At 43.1% G+C, this 22,725-nt stretch overlaps 1 protein-coding gene across 1 annotated transcript in view; it reads right to left on the bottom strand.

The window, feature by feature from the left end:
- The window catches only part of LOC136620203 (hormonally up-regulated neu tumor-associated kinase-like), a 36,261-nt gene extending 16,100 nt beyond the window's left edge, over positions 1–20,161 (bottom strand). The window contains exons 1-2 of the mRNA XM_066594909.1: positions 20,040–20,161; positions 16,723–16,871 (exon numbers count right to left, since the gene is read on the bottom strand). Of these exons, the coding sequence (XP_066451006.1) occupies positions 16,723–16,871; positions 20,040–20,161 (271 nt within the window). The remainder of the gene's footprint in view (positions 1–16,722; positions 16,872–20,039) is intronic.
- Positions 20,162–22,725: the final 2,564 nt, after the last annotated feature.

Genomic DNA, 22,725 nt, shown 5'->3' on the forward strand with positions numbered 1-22,725 from the left:
GATCTGTAATGACCTAAACATTAACCGTTTTAGGCTATTTGTTCCACATAGTGAATACCATAGAAGCGAAAAACAAAAAAACAGGAAAACAATACCAGAATAGCTGTTTTTTAGTCACTTTGCTTCCTAAATATGGAAAACTGTGTGATCAAAAAGTTGCATCTACCCAAAAATGGTATCAATGGAAACCTCAACTCATCCCTCCCTCAAACAAAATCTCTCACTCAGCTCCACTGATAACAGAATAATGAGACTTCAAAATATGTTGACAAATCAGTTTCTTTTTGTTAAATTTCATCCACTGACTGGGGGGTCAGTGTTGTGTTCTTTAGCTTCCATGAAATAGTGGAGTAGAAGACGCACCAGAGTGCCTCTGTTAACACAACACTGGGCACAACACCGCACCTGGGCTTGTTAAGTTGCTAACTGAACCCTAGAAGACTGGCAACATATCATGGCCCAATGAGTCATAGAATCATGGAATGGTAGAGTTGGAAGGGACCTCCAGGGACATTGGGTCCGACCCCCTGCTCAATGAAGGATCACTAAATCATCCCAGACAGATGTCTGACCAGCCTCTGTTTGAAGACTTCCATTGAAGGAGAACTCACCACCTTGATCACCATCACTATCAAAAAGTTTTTTCTAATATCTAATCTGTGTCTCCTCCCTTTCCGTTTCATCCCTTGTGCAAATGAGAATAGGGCTGATCCCTCTGCACTGTGACAGCTCTTCAGATATTTGTAGACTGCTATTAAGTCTCCTCTTAGCCTTCTTTTTTGCAAGCTAAACATTACCGGATCCTACAACTGTTCTTCACAGGACAATTTGCAGACCACTCATCATCCTGGTAGCTCTTCTCTGATCTGTTTGTCTATGTCTTCTTTTAATTCTGGGTGCCCACAACTGGACACAGTATTCCAAATAAGTTCTTGCTAAGGAAGACTAGAGGGGGATAATTACCTCATATGATCTAGACTTTAGGCTTCTCTTAATACATCCCAGAATTTTGTTTGCCTTTTTTTTGCTGCTGCAATACGCTGTTGACTCATATTCAGTCTATGCTCTATTAGTATACCCAAGTCTTTTTCACATGTGCTGCTTAGTTCAATTCCTCCTGCAGCATCCGAGGAGTGGATCCACAGGCGAAAAGATAGCGGGGAAGAGTTAGTCCCTGTCAATTGGCTCTAACATCTCCTCCCCTGGGGGTAGCATGGGGCCCATCTAAGTTACCGCTGGGGAAACTTTCACGGGGGTAAACCAAAAGTAGATTATCTTACGAGTCCTGTCACTTGTGACACCACCGTTCCTTCCTCCGTGGTGAACCCAGATGATTAAATAAATGGTCCAAACACAGGAAAACGTTTAAGGAGCAAAGTCGGGAACAGTCTGCCGTGCTCGTTTTCTTGAGAAATTATTCACAGTCCAAAAACAGTAGATTCACGCGGCAGCAGGGAATGGTGTATAACACAAGGGAGGAAATCACAGGATCACAGAAGAATCCACAGTCCAAAGTTATCTGTGGAATTCTGTTTCCCGTCACTCTTCTTCACTCTAGCTCTCTACCTATCAACACTCACATTTGGAAGCAGAAATCACTCAGCGCTGCTTGGCGGTTTCTCTCTCTTGTTTCACTCACAGTGTTTTAGGGGTAACACTGACATCTCCCGGGTAAAGTAGGCCCAGGGAAGACTGTTGGATATCTCTCAGCCTCTTCCATTCCGGCCCACACAGAACAGATGGTGTCTGTGTGATTCACATGCAGAACTCCACACACTCCTCTCTCTTGCAAGACTAGAAGAGACTCCTTGCAAAACACCTTGCAAACACATATACATAGCACAATCACATGACAAACAACAAGATTCATTTTCCAGACACTTCACATACCAGACAGTTAACCCACTCAGTGCTGCAGCTATGCAATACACATCACATTCATGCAACATATAAGACACTGACAACACATAGACACAAGACAAATGCATACATACATTATGGAGGGGCCCTGTTAACTCCCATTCTGTAGGTGCTTTTATTCTTTTTTTTTGCCTAGATGTAGGACCTTGCATTTCTACTCATTAAATATCATTCTTTTAATCGTTTCCCACTGTTCCTGCTTTTCTAGATCTTTTTGAATCCCCTCTCTCTCTCTTCTATCCAACACAGCTTTGTTTCATCTGCAAATTTGATCAGTTTCCCATCAATCTCCTCTTCCAGATAATTTATAAAAAGGTTGAACAACACTGGGCCCAGGACAGAGCTAGCTTTGTCGTACCCTACTTGACACATTCACCTAATTGAATGAGCAGCTATTTATGACCACTCTCTGAGTATGACCACGCAGCCAGTGGGGAATCCACCTAACATTTGCTTTGTCAATCCTATTATTTGGTCATTTTTATCAATAAGGATGATATGACACATTTTGTCAAATGCTTCACCAAATTCAAGATTTACTATATCCACCACATTTCCAGTCAGTGATTCTGTCATAAAGGAAATTAGATTTGTCTGGCATGACTTGTTTTTTTTACAAATCCATGCTGGCTCTGGTTAATTACTCCATTCTCATCCAAGTACTTGCACATACCCTGTTTAGTAATTTGCTCAAACACCTTACTCAGTATAGAAGTCAGGCTCAAAGGCCTGTAGTTTCCTGGATCCACCTTCTTCCCTTTTTTGAAGACTTACTTCATTTGAAGGAGATATTGCAGTGTTCCTAATAAGAGCGCATGATAACGTTTTTTCATTATCAACCCCTTGTTATCCAAAATTCAAGAATAGCATAATCAATGCCTCCTAAGGTCCCAACCACCCGTACTTCCTCAACCATTTCCTCCCTACCAGTTGTTTCAGGCTAATGGTCAGGTTCGTGTGTGGTGCAGACCCCTTGAAGCAATGGACCCCAGTTGTCAAGAAGTGGTTGCATACTGGTGTACGGTGTGTTCTCATGGCATGGGTTGGGTCCACTGATCCATGTAAACACATCATTGAACAGTGCCTGCTACATTTCCCTGCTTGGTGACCATTTGCAGTCCTTTATGGATTTCATGTAGCCCCAAGATGATAGGATATTTTAGCAGGATAATGCACCATGCCATGAGGCTCAAGTTTTCCAGAATTAGTTTGAGGAGCGCTTGTGAGAGTTCCTATGAATAGAAAGGCCTGCACATGTGCCCATCATGAGCTCAATGGATCATGTATGTGGAGGATAAATCCATTCACACCCTAGATCATGCACAAACAAATATCCAAACAATTATCATAGAGGGTGTCCTATATGATAATAGTTCCTATCCCATGACTTTTGGCATATCAGTAAGATGCCAATAGTATACCTTTAACACAAGTGAGAAACTGGATACTCCAGGATAAAATTTGAGATATTTATTCAAGTTGGATTAAAAACAATGAAAATGGCTAGTAGACCCCAGGTTCGTGAGTGCACATGCATGGACCTGGGTCTGCTATCCATTTGCATTGTTTTTAATCCTTCTTTAATTAATGGAAATGTTCATTCAATGTTTGTCAATATTGTGGACAGATATGCACATCTGTATGTATCGGAATCTCTGTGCTTGTTTATAATGTACTTTATTTCCACTGTGAAAATCAATAAAATTTATATTTTTTTAAATCCTTCTTTAATAAAAATCTTGGATATTTCAGGCACAGAGTAAAAGCCATTATAGTTGCTACTTCCGCTTGCTTCAGCAAGGAATGTATGAACAAGGGCTAATGATGTCATGAGGTGATCACAGGTGAGAAGGACACTTATTCACATCCACAGATATAGGTAACACCAACCAGTATTGACAACAGTCATGAAATATACCAGAGGCTATTAGTTTATTCATTATTTTACTTCTTGAATAGATGCGCTCAGATATATACATACATAAATGGGAATTTATACTATTACGTTGTGCAACAGAAAACAAGGGTTTTGGTAACATTACAGGAGCAGTCCCATGAAAATAACGCATCTCCTATCCACAGTACTGAAGTTAAGTATCTAATTTGTGGAGTACTACTGACACACACAATGGTCACGAGGATGGGAAAGCGCAGTGGCAAATGGCTCAGTTTAAATGGGAAAATATTCCTGATAGCATAGTACTGCTCTATGGGCTTCTATTAGATGGTTTGTCATACTTTAATTATCCAGATATGATATGGGAAAACAAAACCTGTGAATCTCACAAGGGTGATAAATTATTGAGAACAAATAAACATAGCTACTAGAGATGAGCAGTGTAGTGTCTTACGCGAGTACCTACCCGCTCATCTCAGAAGATTCAGGTGCCGGCGGTGGAGTGCAGTGAGTTGCGGGAGTGAGCAGGGGGGAGAGACGGGGGGGGGGGGGGGAGAGTGAGATCTCCCCCCTCCGTTCCTCCCCGCTCTCCGTCGCCGCCCCCCGACGGTACCCGAACCACCAGTTACTCGCATAAGGCACTACTCGCTTGAGTAGTTTGCCTTGGCGAGTACCCTCGCTCATCTCTAATAGCTACCTTACCCAACTTGTATGGGAGCCTGCTAGAGGGAGCGACGCTCTGGATTTATTATTAATAGTTAATTTCCAGCTGTCATTCAATAGGAAGTCTTATCAGGAAGCGACAAAAAAACAAAACTTTAGTAAAGCAAAATTTGATCAGAACTACTATCGGTAACATTAATTGGGACTGCGTCCTCAAAAATAAAAGTACAGACGACAAATTGGAGAAGTTTAAAAACATCCTAAATACCTCATGTGAGCAGTTCATACCCTTTAAGAATAAAAGAACTATAAGTAGAAGGAAACCAATGTGGCTCAACAAGACGGTAAGGGGGGCAATAAGCAGAAAAGAAAACTAAAATTATTAAAACAAGAAGACAGTGAGAAACCGCTAAAAACATACAGGAAGAAAACAAATGATGTAAGGAAAAGATAAAAACTGCAATAAAGGAGGCAGAAAGACTGATTGCAAACAGAGCAAACATAACCCCAAAGTATTTTTCAATTATATAAATGGTAAAAGGATTGGACTGGAAGCACTGGCCCTTTAACAAATAATGCAGGAGAAATCATAGAAGATGAAGGGGAAAGGCAAATCTATTAAATGTTTTTTTTCTCAAGTGTATTCACGAAGGTAAAAGAAATTTCACATGAGATTCAGGAGGATAAAATGTACCCCTCACAAAAAAGAGATGGTTCAAAAAGATTAAAATCGACAAATCGTCAAGCCCAGATGGAATACACCCAAAGGTTCTAAGGGAACTAAGTGACGTCATAGACAGACTGCTATTTCTTATATTTAGGGACACTATTGAGACCTGGGTTGTACCACTCGATAGGTGTATTGTTAATGTGGTTCCATTATACAAAAAGGGGTCAAGAAGAGAGCCTGGTAACTACAGGCCGGTAAGCCTCACTTCAATAATTGGAAAAATATTCAAGGGGTTTCTGAGAGATGCCATCCTGGAACACCTCAAGAAAAACAACTGCATAACTCCTCATCAGCATGGGTTCATGAGGGGTTGATCATGTCAGACCAATTTGATCAGCTTCTACAATGAAGTAAGTTCTAGGCTGGACCAGGGAGACTCTATTGATGTTGCATATCTAATTCCTTCTAAAGCATTTGACACCTGGCTGAATAATAGGCTGGTATATAAAATAAGACAGCTCAGACTGGGCAAAATTGTGTGTAGTTGGATAAAGAACTGGCTCAGTGATAGAAAGCAGAGAGTGATAATAAATGGTTCATACTCTGATTGGGCCACCGTTGCTAGTGGGGTGCCACAGAGTTCAGTAGTAGGCCCCATTCTATTCAATAAATTTATCAATGACCTGATAGAGGAACTGCACAGTAAAATATCGATTTTTGCATACGATACAAAATCATACAATGTGATTAATACAAAGAAGGACATGTACAGCTGCAAATGGACCTAGATAGGGATATACTGCATATGTAATAGTCTGGAGGAACAGAATTTATCTTGTGATAATTTGCCCTGTTCCAGTCTATTCAGTGCAAGCTAATGCCTCCATAGATTCATCTCAGGTTACTTATTGGAGAGTACTGATGCAGTGTGCAAGAAGTGAGCCCACAGCCGAGGAGATGGCAGGGTTGTAACTTGTCATGGTAGTTCTACCATCTCCTCCCCTGTAAAGGTAACACAGGAATCGTCCAAGTTACTACTAAGGGGAGGTCTCGGGAAACCGCAGTGTGGTTTTAACTTGCAGTTCGTTGTCATGGGTGACACTACCATTCCTTCCTCTGAGGTGAATCCGGATGATGGATTAATAGTCCACACACACAGGGGGTGGTTTGAAACAAAGTCAGGAATGGACGGCAGTGTTACTTTACTTGTAAATCCAAACAGAACAGTTCAACAGGTACGTAGGCTAAAACATGTCTCTGGTGCAAATGCAGTTGATGGTACTAGCTGGGAGCAGGGAGATTTTAATTCTCCCAGGCTCCCCTGCCTTCTATGCATGTGCCAAGCATTTAACATGTGGGACATCAAGGAGGACGGAGGTGAGTGGGTTTTAGCACCCCTCATTGATCCAATCCATGAGGGGAGTTGAAACTTTAGCTTTATTTCACTTTTTGTTTACTTTTATGTGATCACTGTTATCCATTGGATAAATCAGTTTTAGCTTAGTGTCTGAAGGAGGCAGACCTCCTGCTTTGCAGGATTTCTATTTTTCATTATTTTTCTCCCTTCTTCTAGCTGGGCATCAGGGACTGGCTAACAAGTGGGGAGAGGTCAAACAGTGCTGCCAGATACACTGTTATCCCCTCCTCCCAGAAGGTAAAGTAGACCAGACATCACTAACGACTCTGCTTCCAATCAGCAATAGGGTCATCTGAGTGTGCCTGACTCCTACCCCCAATTACAGTGACTTCTCAATGCAACATCACTGAAGCAGTGACATTGCTGGTGGCAGAGAGAGCTGAAGGAAAGAGGATTAAGATACGTGAGTAGATGGAAGTAGGTGAATATTGCACCATCGTCCCTCCACTCCTCTTCCCCTTCTCACCTTCCCTCTTAGATCTATCCACCACCGCTCCAATGACTGTAGTTGCTGGCATGCTCCTCCCTCCCCCATCAGTGCAGTGATGATGTACCTTTGCGGGCAGGGGGCAATATCTGGGGTCCCATTAGTATGCAGGGAGGGAGTGCAATTACCCGTCATCCCTGCACTTTCCTTCACCATCTCCTCTCAGTCCGGCCACGTTATGCTCCAGCGAGCCCCTAGCCTCTAGACCCCTAAAGGATGCAACTAGGGGTCTCCCTCTGCCCATGTGGCTATTTGAAGATGGAGACGCCTTTGGCCTAGGCTTAACTCAAGCCTCCAGCTCTAGGCTGGTATACCACAACTGGAGGCAAAACTCCTGACGGATGGGGTGTGGGTGAAAATTGCATGAATCCTCTAGGTATCCAGCCTAGCCCTTGCTCCCAACCATGAGTGCTACTGGCCTCACCTCTAGGCAGGGGGTGGAACCTTCTCTCCATGCATGTCTCGCTTACAGCACTGAAAATTGAGCCCCTTCCCCTCAGCTTCCAGGCCTTTTTAGGCGGCAAGGGAGGGGAGCAGAGTATAGAAAGCCAACAGAACTCTAGCTGCCCGGTGGACAATCATTCGTCATCTGTAAAGCAGGAGACGCATTATAGCTCCTCTGCCTTCATACATTGAGTTGTATTGTGAGTCGGAGTATTTGCGCCCTTTTTTCTGAGGTGCAAATATCCTGTTGATAGACCCCATGTCTGACAGGACATATGGCCTTTCAGTATCTGACATCATAGTTATATACGCAATGGTAAGGGAATCTTCTATAGCCTAAGAATGGTATCCTTCACATAGCAGTATCTTTACTATGCTTAGGCATGGTATGTACGGATAATTAACATTTCCATCCATGGTAGTAAACTTAATCCTGCGGCAGTCTGCATAGCCTCACTTTACATTCCCAGGAGTTTGAGTGGTCAACATCTACCACGGTTTATGACAAAACTTTATTTGTATGTGGTGTGGCAAGTGGAGTTCTTTCGCCTCTGGATCGTCAACCTCTCTGTTAGGAAATGGGCACCACAGGTGTACAAAACAGCTCACGAGACTTCAGATCTCTTTAAATCTGGCACCTGTCAGTTTTATTTTGTGCCAGAGCAAAGTAAATACAACATATCATAAAGTCCGATGCATCACTCTGAATCTCTTCCCTCATCTCGGTCTACTTCCCCTATCTATGCTCTCCACTCTGCTAAGAACTTAAAGTAAATTTCTCTCTAATTCAAACCTCCTACTCCCGCCTCCAAGATTTTGCACGAGCCGCACCAGTTTTCTGGAATGCACTATCCCAGACAATCAGGTTAATTCCCAACATAGTAACATAGTAACATAGTTTGTAAGGTTGAATGAAGACAATGTCCATCTAGTCCAGCCTGTTTATCCTCCTGTTTTGTTGATCCAGAGGAAGGCAAAAAAAAAACCACGAGCAGAAGCCAATTAGCCCTTTTGGGGAAAAAATTCCTTCCCGACTCCCTAATGGCAATTAGACTAATCCCTGGATCAACCCCTAATAGTTCCTACCTGCCTGTATACCCGGATTAACAATTAACCTAAGATTTATATCCTGTAATATCCTTCCGCTCCAGAAAGACATCAAGTCCTCTTTTAAACTCCTCTATGGATTTTGCCATCACCACTTCCTCAGACAGAGAGTTCCACAGTCTAACTGCTCTTACAGTAAAGAACCCCTTTCTGTGTTGGTGATGAAACCTGCTTTCCTCTAAACGTAGCAGATGCCCTCTCGTTACCGTCGCAGTCCTGGGTATAAACAGATCATGGGAGAGATCCTTGTATAGTCCCCTCATGTATTTATACATAGTTATTTGATCACCCCTTAGCCGTCTTTTTTCTAGAGTAAATAATCCCAATTTGGATAGTCTTTCTGGGTATTCCAGTCCCTTCATTCCATGTATTAGTTTAGTTGCTCATCTTTGAACCCCCTCCAGTACTGTAACATCTTTCCTGAGCACCGGTGACCAGAACTATGCGCAGTATTCCATATGGGGCCTGATAAATGCCTTATATAGTAGAAGGATAATGTTCTCGTCCTTCACCCCTATACCTCTTTTAATGCACCCCAAGACTTTATTAGCTTTTGCAGCAGCTGACTGGCATTGGTTACTCCAGTTTAGTCTACAGTCCACTAGTACCCCCAGGTTTTTTTCCATATCACTTTTCCCTAGCGGTACCCCATTTAGTGTATATTGGTGACATCCGTTTTTGCTGCCCATGTGCATAACCTTTCATTTTTCAACATTGAACTTCATTTGCCATTTTTCTGCCCAAGCCCCCAGCTTTTCCAGGTCTGTTTGTAGCCGTACCTTGTCCTCCGTTGCATTCATTATATTGTATTATTTTGTGTCATCTGCAAATATTGATATTTTACTGTGCAGCCCCGCTATCAGGTTGTTAATAAATATATTAAACAGAATGGGGCCTAATACTGAACCCTGTGTCATACCCCGCTAGCAACGGTGGCCCAATCAGAGTACAAACCATTTAGTACCACCCTCTGCTTTCTATCATTGAGCCAATTCTTTACGCAAATACACACGTTTTCACCCAATCCGAGCTGTCTCATTTTATATATTAGCCTATTATGCGACACAGTGTCAAATGCTTTAGAAAAGTCCAGATATACGAGATCAATAGACTCTCCCAGGTCCAGCCTAGAGCTTACTTCATTGTAGAAGCTAATCAGATTTGTCTGACATGATCGACCCTTCATGAATCCATGCTGGTGAGGAGTTATTCCCTTGTTCTTCTTGAGGTATTCTTCAATGGCGTCTCTCAGAAACCCTTTGACTATTTTTCCCGTTATTGAAGTGACACTTACCAGTCTGTAGTTTCCAGGCTCACTTTTGGTCCCCTTTTTGTAAATTGGAACCACGTTGGCAATGCGCCAATCCAATGGTACAACCCCAGTCTTGATAGTATCCAGAAATATTAGATATAGCGGCCTAGCTATCTCATCACTTAGCTTTCTTAGTACCCTTGGGTGTATTCCATCTGGGCCTAGCGATTTATCGATTTTAATCTTCTTTAACCTGTTCCGCACTTCCTCCTGCGTTAGGTATGAGATATTTTGTGAGGGGTTTATTTTATTCCCCTGCATCTCATGAGGCATTTCCTTTTCGTTTGAGAATACACATGAAAAGAAACTATTCAATAGATTTGCCTTCCCTTCATCATCTTCAAAGATTTCTCCTGCATTATTTGTTAAAGGGCCAGTGCTCTCGGTGCAAATCCTCTTGCTGTTAATATAGTTGAAAAATAGTTTCAGATTGTTTTTGCTCTCTTTGGCGATCAGTCTTTCTGCCTCCTCCTTAGCAATTTTCATCCTATCTTTGCATATTTTGTTTTTTTCCCAGTACGATTTTAGTGCTTCTCCGCTGCCTTCTTGCTTTAGTAGTTTGAACGCTTTCTTTTTTTCATTTATTGCCCCCTTACCGTCTTGTCGAGCCACATTGGTTTCCTTTTAGTCAAAGTTCTTTTATTTTTAAAGGGACAGCTTTAAGCATGCCCTAGAAACACATCTTTTTATGGAGGCCTACCATATTTCCTAAGCTAAACTCTTCTTAATCTACACTGCCTCTACACTCTCCCTTGAAAACCTGTGACCGTTCTTCCCATTGCATCCCCCACACACCACATCCATGCATTATTCATCCATGCAGATTTATTCATAAACACGCTGGTGATCCACTCACACAGATTTATGTATGTATAGTATCCTATGTGTATACTTCTTTATAGTCTGCAAGCTCTTGCGAGCAGGGCCCTCACACCGATGGTTCAAGATGTTCATTGGTTTAATACTGGATGTTATGACCTTTTTGTTAAGGTTTTCCCCAATTAATAAAGTGCAACAAATTATATTATCCCTATATAAATAAAGATTATTATTATTACTCCAAATAGCCAATGGAAGCCAGGAAGGGGAGTAGGTGATAGACACACTACTTTTCTCTACATTACAGTCTATAAGAGGTAACTGAAAATAGCCAACATGATATGGGTTTTCTCATCATAGACATTGGTGGCACATCTGGATTAGTGGAGTCCAACGTGTGTGCTCCCAGCCAATCACTGTAAATCAGCTGTGCTTCAGACCTCTTCTAGTTGGACCCAAGAATTGGCTAATTTACAACAGCTATAGTTAGCAGTTTGGGATCTATAATTGTCACCAATCTTTGTGGTTTTCAAAGAATAATGTGCTCCCCTTGACCTATCCACTTAAATTCAATAAAGTGCCTGTCCTATGGAAATTTGAAAGTGAAAATCTAGAAGAATCAATTCAGATGTAAAAGGGGTTTTCCAGGGAAATATTATTGGTGACCTATTTTCAGTTGATCGACTAGATTCTGCTGCTTAGGACTCATTGGATGCTCGCTAGCAGCACAACACACAGGTGTATGGAACGTAAGCTGCTGCTCTGACCCCTGTATAGTGGAGAACACTTGCAATTGGAAGTGAATTTCCCATTGATGTTAATGAGAGCAGTGCCTGCAATTAAGTAGTAAAAGTCATCAGAGCAGCAACTTCCACTTCATACCCCTGTGTATTGATGCGCTGACAGTAGGCACCTAATCATAAAATCATAGAATCGTAGAGTTGGAAGGGACCTCCAGGGTCATCGGGCCCAACCCCCTGCTAAGTGCAGGATTCACTAAATCCTCCCAGACAGATATTTGTCCAGCCTTTGTTTGAACACTTCCATTGAAGGAGAACTCGCCACCTCCCGTGGTAACCTGTTCCACTCATTGATCACCCTCACTATCAGAAAGTTTTTTCTAATATCTAATTGTGTCTCCTCACTTTCAGTTTCATCCCATTGCGTCAAGTCTTTCCTTGTGCAAATGAGAATAGGGCTGATCCCTATGCTGTGTGACAACCCTTCAGATATTTGTAGCAGGGATTGCAGTCAGTAGGTCAGGGAGCATGTTGTCAGGTGGCATACGGAGGAGTTTGTTTAGGGAATGCGGTATGCCTTCCTGAAGAGGTATGTTTTTAGAGCACGCCTGAAGTTTTTCGAGTCCTGGATTGCCCGGGTAGCCTTTGGTAATCCGTTCCACAGGATCGGTGCTGCTCTGGAGAAGTCTTGGAGGCGGGAGTGAGAAGTTCAAATTAGAGGAGTCTAGTTTCCTTAGCAGAGCGGAGAGCCCGGGCTGGGTGATGGATTGGGATGAGGGAGGCAATATAGGGGGGTGCTGCACTGTGGAGGGCTTTGTGGATGAAGGTAGTAAGTTTAAATTAAATTCCAAATTTAACGGGCAACCCATGCAGTGACCGGCACAGCGCAGAGGCATCTGAGTAGCGGCTGGACAGGAATATGAGCCTGGCTGCTGCATTCAGGATGGATTGAAGAGGGTAGAGTCTGGTGCAGGGGAGGCCGATCAGCAACGAGTTGCAGTAATCGAGCCGTGAGTGTAACAATAAGAGTTTTAGCGTGTCTACAGTGAGAAAAGAGCAGACTCTTACGATGTTCTTGAGGTGCAGCTGACATGTTCGGGCAAGAGATTGGATGTATGGGGTAAATGAGAGATCGGAGTCAAATATGGATGAGGTCAGTTAGTGGAGGATGGAAATACCAGTAAGTCAGTTTTAGAGAGGTTTAGTTTTAGGTAGAGAGAGGACATAGTGTTAGAGACAGCGGACAGACAGTCAGTGATGCTTTGGACAAAAGGTGCAGAGATGTCATGGGAAGAGGTGTATAGCTGGGTGTCGTCAGCATAGAGGTGGTATTGGAGGCCAAATCTCATGATGGTTTGTCCAACAGGGGCTGTGTAGATAGAGAAATGGAGGGGGCCGAGGACCGAGCCTTGGGGGACACCAATAGCAAGGGGAAGAGAAGGAGAGGTAGAGCCAGCAAAGGAGACGCTGAAAGAGCGGTCAGATAGGTAGGAGGAGAACCAGGAGAGAGCAGTGTCTTTGAGGACGATGGAGCGAAGCATACTGAGAAGGAGTTTGTGGTTGACAGTGTCAAATGCTGCAGAGAGCTCAAGGAGGATCAGTAGGGAGTAATTGCCCCTCGATTTGGCTGTCAGTAGGTTGTGTGATACCCTTGTAAGGGCAGTTTCTGTTGAGTGTTGGAGTCGGAAGCCAAACTATAGGGGGTCGAGGAGAGAGTTCTCTGATAGATAGCTTACAAGGTGGGAGTAAACCAGGCGTTCTAGTAGTTTGGAGATGAAGGGAAGGTTTGAGATGGGTCGGTAGTTGGCAGCATCAGTCGCATCAAGAGTCGGCTTCTTTAGTGGGGATATGATGGCGTGTTTGAAAGAAGAGGGAAAGAAACCAGAGGTCAGAGAGAGGTTGAATATAGTGGTGAGATGGGAGATGACCACTGGGGAGAGGGATCGGAGGAGGTGTGAGGGGAGAGGGTCGTTAGCGCAGGTGGTGGGGCGAGCAGAGAAGAGCAATTTGGAGACTTCTTCCTCTGTCATGGGTCTGAGTACAGACAGTGAGCAGGTGCTAGATGCAGTGCTGACAAGACTAGGGTCAGGGCTAGTCTGGGATTGGGAAGTTATTTCTTGACGGATGTCATCAATTTTCTTTTTGAAGTAGGCAGCAAACTTTACAGCACAGAGATCTGTCACAGGGGGCTGTGGTTTAGGGCTGAGAAGGGAGTGAAAGTATCAAAGAGCCATTTAGGGTTGTGGGATAATGAGGAAATGAGAGAGGTGAAGTAGACTTGTTTAGCATGATGGAGGGCAAGGTTGTAGGTTTTGAGCATGAATTTGTAGTGGAGAACGTCCACGAACGTTTTCAACTTCCTCCACAGCCGTTCAGCACTTCTAGAGCACCGCTGGATGAAGCAAGTTTGAGGCGTGAACCAGGATTGCCGTGTTCTACATTGATGGCTTGGATCCTGGGGGGCGCCGCTTTATCCAGGGCATGGGTTTGTTTGTTACAAACCCATGCTGGCTCTAGTTACTTGCTCTATTTTCATCCAAGTACTTGCATACATGCTGTTTAATAATTTGTTCAAATATCTTACCCAGTATAGAAGTCAGGCTCACAGGCCTGTAGTTTCCTGGATCCATCTTCTTCCCTTTTTTGAAGATAGTGACAACATTTGCCGTTTTACAATCTTTTGGGCCTTCACCTGATCTTCAGGAATTTTCAAAGATTATGGCGAGAGGTTCAGCAATTACCTCCACTGCTTCCTTTAGTATCCCAGGATGTAATTCATCTAGACCTTGAGACTTGAATTAATTTAAATTAGCTAAGTGTTCCCTCACCATCTCTCTGCTTACAGATAGGCTGCATTCTTTTATTCCCCCAATAGCACAGGGAAGATCAGTTGATGTTCCATACACTTTCTGAGAGAAAACACATACAAAATAGGTATTTAAAAGTTCGTCCTTCTCAACATAATTTTTAACCTATTCACCATTTTCATCTATAAGCATCCAATAGCATCTTTGACTTTTCTTCTGCTTTTGACATACCCCCCAAATCCTTTTTTTATTGCTTTTGGCTTCTGTTGCAAGCCTCAATTCATTATTAGCTTTAACTTTTCTGACACATGCCCTACAGTTTCTACAGACCGCATTATGTTCTTCTTTAGATATTTCCCCCTCTTTCCATCTGCTAAACATTTTTTTCTTCCTTTTTAACGTGTGCAAGTTCTGTGTTCGTCCATCCTGCTTCCTATTCTTCCTTCTTTTAGGGATTGTTAACGATTGTGCTTTGAAAATCTCATTTCGCAGTATTTCCCAACCTTCTTGGACATTTACCTCCTTAAGAACATCCAGCCATTGGATTCTTCCTATCCTCTTTCTGAGTACATTGGATGATGTGCCTATGTCATCAACAAGCGGCTCCAGATCTCACTGGAGTGCGCAAGACCTGAGAATGGCGCTTGTACAGAGAAAAAAACAACTGTACATACTCCTGTTCCAAAAACAAAATAGAGGAATATTAAAATATCAATAAATTTGTAGATAATTGACAGAAAAGCTATAGCATTAGAAATACGAGTCCACAATCAGGAGAAGGCATGCTGATTGCCGGAGATATGAAATCCAAAAAACAAGGTTGGAATTTCTTTTTTTTTCAATCCCCCCCAAAAAAACTATTAAAAAATTATACAATAAACTATTTGTACCCCAAAATTATGTAATTAAAAAATACAACTTGTCCCGCATGAAAGAAGCCATCATACAGCTGTGTCAATTGAAAAATGTAAAAGTTATAGCTCTAGAAATTTAGCAATTAAAAAAACTGAAAAAGTGTTTGGCCATTAGGGCCTAACATTAGAGGGTTATTGCCCCTCTGCCACTAATATGTGTGTTGTGTGGTTGTGATTCTTTGTTCCTATTTTGTCTTTTGTGCTAAAGATTGCATAGTACCTATTTTATTTGATAGTCAATTAAAGTTATATTTCAGTGATAATGCCCTTAAGTGATAGTTTACCCGTGACACTGCATGTAGATCCAGTTAAAGTTATATTTCAGTGATAATGCCCTTTAGTGATAGTTTACCTGTGACACCGCATGTAGATCCGGTTTTGATCTATGGGGATTTTTTCAGTTACCATTAATTATGCATCTGTCATGTTAACATTTTTGCTTTTCCCAGCTTTAGACGTTAGCCTGCGAAATTCATTAATTTTGATCATAAAATGGAAATAGTTTTTATCATGTATAATTTGTACAATGTTACATTCCTCAATTCACAGTGTCCCTGTGTGCATTGGGAATATACCATAGAACGCATTACCACCCGCAATGGACAACGCAGTGGCTGCCCATGGGTGCCTAATGTTTGTAACCAGTGGCGTCTGGCTAGAATTGTCAGTGCGAACATATAATTGACCCCATCAGAAATCACATCCACATTCAATGCAGGATGGTCCACAGGCATATCCCGCAGGTCAGTGCAGAGTTCTTTAGCTTCCATGGGATATGGGAGCTGAAGAGACACCAGTACCTATTGATTCAGGCTGATGGTAGGGTTCATGTGTGGCACAAAACCCATGAAGCCATGGACCCTAGTTGTCAACAAGGCATTGTGCAGGCTAGTGGTGGTTCCTTTCTGATGTGGGGTGTGTTTAAGACATGGATTAAGTCCACTGGTCCACCTAAACACATGATTGAATGGTGCCCACAACATTTCACTGCTTGGTGAACATTTGCAGCCCTTTTTGAACTTCATGTACCCCCACAATGATGGGATATTCCAGCAGGACAATGCACCATACCATCGGGCTCAAGTTGTCCAGAATTGGTTTGAGGCACATTCTGGAGAGTTCCTACAAATGTTGTGGCTTGCATGTTTGCCCGACATGAGCCCAATCAACGACTTATGGGATGTGATACAGATGTGCATTTGGACCTGAGATCCTGCACCTACAAATACCATGGCTATCTAGATGACTCAACATATCTCCAGACGATTTTTGTCCACTTCAGGAATCTATGCCACGTCAAATTACTGCACTTTGCCAGGCAAAGAGGAGGTCCTACATGATATTAGCACTTATCCCATGACTTTTGGCACATCAGTGTCATTTTTTTCGGAGCACATGGCAGCTTCTGCTCCACCACATCAATCTGATCATAGATTGTAGGCATAACTGTCATATTCAAACACACCAATAATGAGTCTTATTTCTAAGGCATGCTTTATGTCACTTCAGGATAGAATGGACTTACCATGTCCTAGTTCAGTCTGTGCATAAATTCCTAGGATCTTATAATCCATTGCAAGGCTCATCCACTTGGCAATCTGCTCCTCCGTGCCCAGGACATTGATCATTTTCATAAAGACATTGTGTACAACATCAGTTTCTCCATTTAGCGCCCTAAAATCGAAAGAACTGAATAGAAAAACAAAGTAACACGGCTGGAAACTCTGATATCGAGAGACCTCGTACCAACACAGTAGTGTTCTCATAGTAAAGCTATGGAAATCAGTAGATGAAATGGTATCAAATAACTCAAAGTCAGTAGAAAAAAAAATTAAAGTACTTACATATTTATTTCATATTTTTTATGTAAAGCATAAAACATAGTGAGGTAATTTAGAGAACGTTAAAGACAAACATGGAGACACGGCCCTTCCGTTATAATCCGATTATCCACAAATTCTCATTACAAATGGATCAGCGCAGCTTTTGATAATTGGTGAAAGTCATCCCAGCCGTATTACTGAACTCCCAATTTAATATCTTTGTTTTATAATGCGGTTATTAATGGCCTTGAGGTTTTCTTATATTAAAACCCCATCACCTATTTATTTGAAAACTATGTGTGTTAAGTGATATAATCTCCCCTATCTACATGGACTCCAGGCTAACTATTGTATTTTTCCAATCTTCAAATATTCAAACATGTTAGAAGCTCAAATTTTTGGTGGCACAGAATCTACGATTCCAACATGACTTGAAGAAATAGTTTCTCATACTTCAAGAGTAAAGCTATAGAGCAGTAATGACGAACCTTTTAGAGACCGAGTGCCCAAACTGCAACCCAAAACCCACTTATTTATTGCAAAGTGCCAACACATCAGGGGGCGGGGCTAATCACGACGTATGATTTTACCCCCATCATTCTGAAAAAGGACAGGACCGCTTCAAAAATAGACAGGGTGTGGATTTGCACTTCTTTTTAGATGAGGAAATGCTGCAGAATGTCCTCAGAGGAAATTTCTGTGGAAAATTCTGCAGCATTTCCGCATCCAAAAAGCAGTCAAAATCTGCATGCTGTCTATTTTAAAACAGCCCTGCCCATTTCTGCCACATGTAAGCATACCCCAGCGGTAATAGTGATCCCCCACAGCTGCCCCCAGTATAGTAGTGACACCCCACAGCCACCCCCACGTAATAGTGACACCCCCCAGCGCCCCCCCGCATAATAGGCACACCCCACAGCGGTCCCCTGCGTAATAGTGACAGACCACAGGGCTCCCCCACGCAATACTGACACCCCACAGCGCACCGCCGCGTAATACTGACACCCCACAGTGCCACCCAGCGTAATAGTGACACCCCACAGCGCACCCCCGCGTAATAGTGACACCCCACAGCGTACCCCCGCGTAATAAGCGAAACCCCACAGCGCACCCCCGCGTAATAGTGACACCCCACAGCGGCCCCAGTAGTAATAGCGACACCCCACAGCAGCCCCCCGCATAATAGCGACACACCACAGTGGCCCCCCACATAATAGCGACACCCCAAAGTGGCCCCACGCATAATAGCGACACACCACAACGAGCCCCCGAGTAATAGCAACACCCCACAATGGCTCCCCGCATAATAGTGACACCCCACAGCAGCCCCCCCGCATAATAGTGACACCCCACAGCGTCCCCCAAAGTAATATCGACACCCCACAGCATACCCCCGGTCTGTGCTGCAGCCGCTCTGTGTCCTGCTCTCCAGCTGCCACCGCCGCTCCCTCCACTGGCAATGGCTGTGCTTATGCCGCCGGTACTCTGTCTCCTGCTGCCGACGCCGCTCCCTTCAGCGTCCCTGCTGCTCTCTCTGCTCGGTCCGCCGCTGCTCTCTCTGCTCGGTCTGCCGCTGCTCTCTCTGCTCGGTCCGCCGCTGCTCCCTCTGCTCAGTCTGCCACTGCTCCCTCTGCTCCGTCCGCTGCCGATGCTTCCCCTGGTAAGGCCACACACGCCCCCAGCCTATCAAAAGCTGTGGGGGTTACACCATTTCAAACCCCTGTATTATGTCGCCACCCCTAACTTCTGGTGGCGATATAATACAAGATTACTGGGCAGCCATGGCCCCTGCTGGTACTCACAAGTGGTGAGCCGCCATTGGCAGCGCGTGCCAGCAGTGAGGACTCTGCGTGCCACCTCTGGCACAAGTGCCATAGGTTCGCCACCACTGCTATAGGGGGTGTAGAGGTGGCAATCAAATCCAAACTTTGCCACATAGGAAGAAATTAGTATTAGAAATGGCATATAAGTTTTGCCTTGGGGCCCAGGACTTTCAGGTGGCTGGTGCCTCGTTATGGGGCCATCATCAGTTTTCACACAATTCAAGGCTTTGGACTCTTAGGACAGGCCTTGGAGCATAGTGCCATAATATAAGAATGGTAACAGCCAGCTGTGAGTTTATTCATTGGCCAGTGTTTTTGGGTGAAAAAGGTGGCAACCCCAAGTCTAAGAGTACTTTTAGATGGGACAACTGCTGGGCGCTTAAGTGCCTGACAGTGGTCAGTACCACTATCGCTTCTGTGCATTCACACTGTAGTTATAGTCGTTCATTGAATGAAGGTAGAGCGCACCATAGATTTCTTACCTCCATTCACTGTGATCAGGCAGTCACTCAAAGATGAATGATTGACCATTTACAAGTGGGAACCTGCTCACTGTCTATATATATTTTTTAACGTGATTGTCAATGGGACTTTCTAATGTTAAAAACGCATCGCACAAAAATTGCAAAGCACCAACTTGCAATGCGTTTTTAACATTAGAAAGTCCCATTGAAAATCATGATAAAAAAACACTGCGATATCACAGCATTAAAAGAACTTAAATGGGTAGGAGCCCTAAGAGGGATCTTCTGATCTACTGGGAATGGACTTCATGCAAAAAAAAATGTTCAAGCAAATGTGTTGTGAGACGTTTTTGTTTTTTTAAAGCAAAATGTGAAAAATGCAGCAAGTTTGCAACATAATCAATGGGAAAATTCACATGAAGAAGTTGCCAAAGTTTTATACCAGAATCAGAAGGTCAGACATGGTGTATATTTTCTGCCTTCTGCGTCTGGTATGAAACTCTGGCAAAATCCTCACTTATCGCTTTCCTTGACCCAACAATGAGTAGACCCAGCAAGGTCACTTTATTGCTGGCAGTGGCCAAGACTCCACTGACTGCCTACGAAGCTCGGTACTTGATTAGATTGGAGGATTAGCTGCTTAATAATTACAATATTAATATCCATGTTCCCTTTTAGTTACTGCATCAGCCATCCCTTTAACATCATGACACATGGATGTGGGTAAATAACCTGTAAATATATTTAACCTCTCGGCCATTTTCATCCCATCCCATTTCTTTGATTTTCTTCTGCATGTGTAAACTGTTCCTAATGGCTCCTTCATATCTCTGGGAGCGGGTCTTGAAGTACATGTATTCTCGGCTGAAGACAGGGTCCTTGATTACGAGCTGTACTTTAGGCTGCTTTTACACCTGTGAGGGGGTTCCATTTTTCTGCTCCATTCGCGGAGCCGGAAAGAGGAATCCCCTGGCCGAACAAATCCGTGTCAGGCTGTCATTCAATAGCTGAGAGCAGCCTCTGATTGGTCCCTGCGCTGAGCCAATCAGAGGCAGCACTCACTTACCCATTCATGAATTCATGAATGGGTGAGTGAGAGCTGCCTCTGATTGGTGAGGGCTGTGACCAATCAGAGGCAGCTCATTCAGCAGGCGGGGATTTTAAATCCTCGCCTGCTGAATACTACTCACATCAGTTCAGGAGAACTGCCAGCCGGCCGCGGCTGAACTCCGTCTGCCGGGACAAGGTGAGTATATATATTTTTTTACTTTTTACACATTTTTGGATGATTTTCAGGGAAGGGCTTATATTTTTAAGCCCTTCCCGAAAATTCATCCTGAGATCGCCCGCAGCCCCATTGCTTTCAATGGAGCCGGCTATATTGTCGGCTCCATTGAATTCAATGGGCTGGACAGCTCTCCACTGCTCGGACCTGTTTCAAAGGAAACGCAGCTAGAAGCAGATTTTTCGGCCCCGGTCACGCGATTTGCGGATACGCATCCATCATGCGATCCGCAAATCGCGGCAAAAAGCGCCCGTGTGACCGAGGCCTTATAATGAAAAAAAATCAAAATAAAAAAAGCATATTTGGTATTGCTGCATCTGTAAAAGTCCAGTTTATCAAAGTAACACATTATTTGGACCGCATAATGAACATCCTCAGAAAAAAATACAAAAGTCAAACTTGTGCTTTTCTGGTCACCCTGTCTCCAGGAGAAAATTTAATAAAAAGCAATCAAAATGTTGTATGTACTCCAAATTGGTATTAATAGAAACCACAGGACACAAAAAACAAGCCCTCCCACCACTATGTCGATAAGAAAATAAAAAAGCTACGGTTGCAAAAATAATTTCATTTTTCTAAAGATATTTAATTTTTAAAAGTGGTACAGCAAAGAAAGAAAAATAAAGACATTTTATACAGTCACAATCATACTAACCCGTAGAAGAAACCATCTTGTCATTTTTGCCTGCAGTGTGTACACTGTAGAAACAAGACCCCCCAAAATGTGGCAAAATTGTGTTTTTCTTCCATTTCACTCCACTTAGAATTTTTAAATAGTTTTTCAGTACATTATATGGCACCTTAAATAGTACCATTAAAATATATAATTTGACAGCAAAACAACAAGCCCTGAGACAGCTATGTTGATGGATAAATAAAAGAGTTAGGACTTTTTGAAACTGGGGAAGAAAAAACAAAAATGAAAAAAAAAGGCAGCGTTCTTAAGGGGTTAAGATCACAATTAATTGCATGCGGTGTTGTTGCATTGTGTTATATTGGAGACGGTGAGGCATGTGGTGGTTATTATATAATTTTCAGTTCTTTGTACTTTGTTCTGGAGCTTTAAAACACATTTACAGCCTGTAGCTCAGAAACATCAAATATTCACGTTTCCTAGAGAGGTTTACTGCCACCGGCTTCTATCAACCTTCACAATAATTCATTCAGAGCATTCTGTAGTGGCCCAGAGTTAACGGGGCCCCTCCATAATGGTATGTTTGTCATGTGCAATGGTATTGTCAGTGTCTTCTATGTTGTATGCATTTGATGTTTATTGCACCTCTGCAGCACTGAATGAGTTAACATCTAGGTTAGCGCTGTGGAATATGTTGGTGCTATACAAATAAAGTTTATTATTATTATTTCTAAGGAATGTATCTTGTGTTATGTCATGTGACTATGTCTTATATATGTGATTGCAAGGTGGAATGCAAGCTAGTTAGTTAGTCTAGAAGAGTCTTGAAAAGTCTGCAAATGAGTGAGCCACACAGACACTGTCTGGTCTGTTTGTTCCAGAATGGAAGAGGCAAAAAATTATCCATCAGCTTGACCTGGGACTGCTTCAACCAGGATGCGGAAGTGCTACCACTAAGCACTGGGAACGAGAGAGAGGAAAGCAGGAAAGCACCTGAAGTGCGAGTGGTGAGTCGCAGGAGGAGGATCACACAGATAACTGGGACTGTGGTTTGTCCGGATTTTTCCGAGAAAGCCTACTTGACACGCCATCCTCTGAGAGTGTAAATTGTGTCAAACTGTTATTGTTGTATTGGAACTTTATTGGAGTTAAGTAAAAGGACATTACGGACAAAAAGTTATCCCTGTGCGCGGACTACTTTATACTCACTTCAAGATTCACCGCAGAGAATGGAACGGTGGTGTAACGACTAACGAGTGACAACAGACTTTAAGGTAACCGCTAGTTACCCTTTCCCTGAGACCTCCCCCAGCAGTAATTTGGACGGGTCCCAAGCTACCCTCAGGAGAGGAGATGGTAGAGCCACCGTGACAGAAGCCTTTATCTACCCCGCCATCTCCTCGGCTGTGTACCCGCTCCTCGGATGCTGCAATTTTATAACTGTGACCAACCAACAATATGCAAACAAACAGATCTGTCCAATGATCCAGCAGCAAGAA

Source organism: Eleutherodactylus coqui, chromosome 3 (assembly GCF_035609145.1).
Source record: "Eleutherodactylus coqui strain aEleCoq1 chromosome 3, aEleCoq1.hap1, whole genome shotgun sequence".
NCBI classification, from domain to species: Eukaryota; Metazoa; Chordata; class Amphibia; order Anura; family Eleutherodactylidae; genus Eleutherodactylus; species Eleutherodactylus coqui.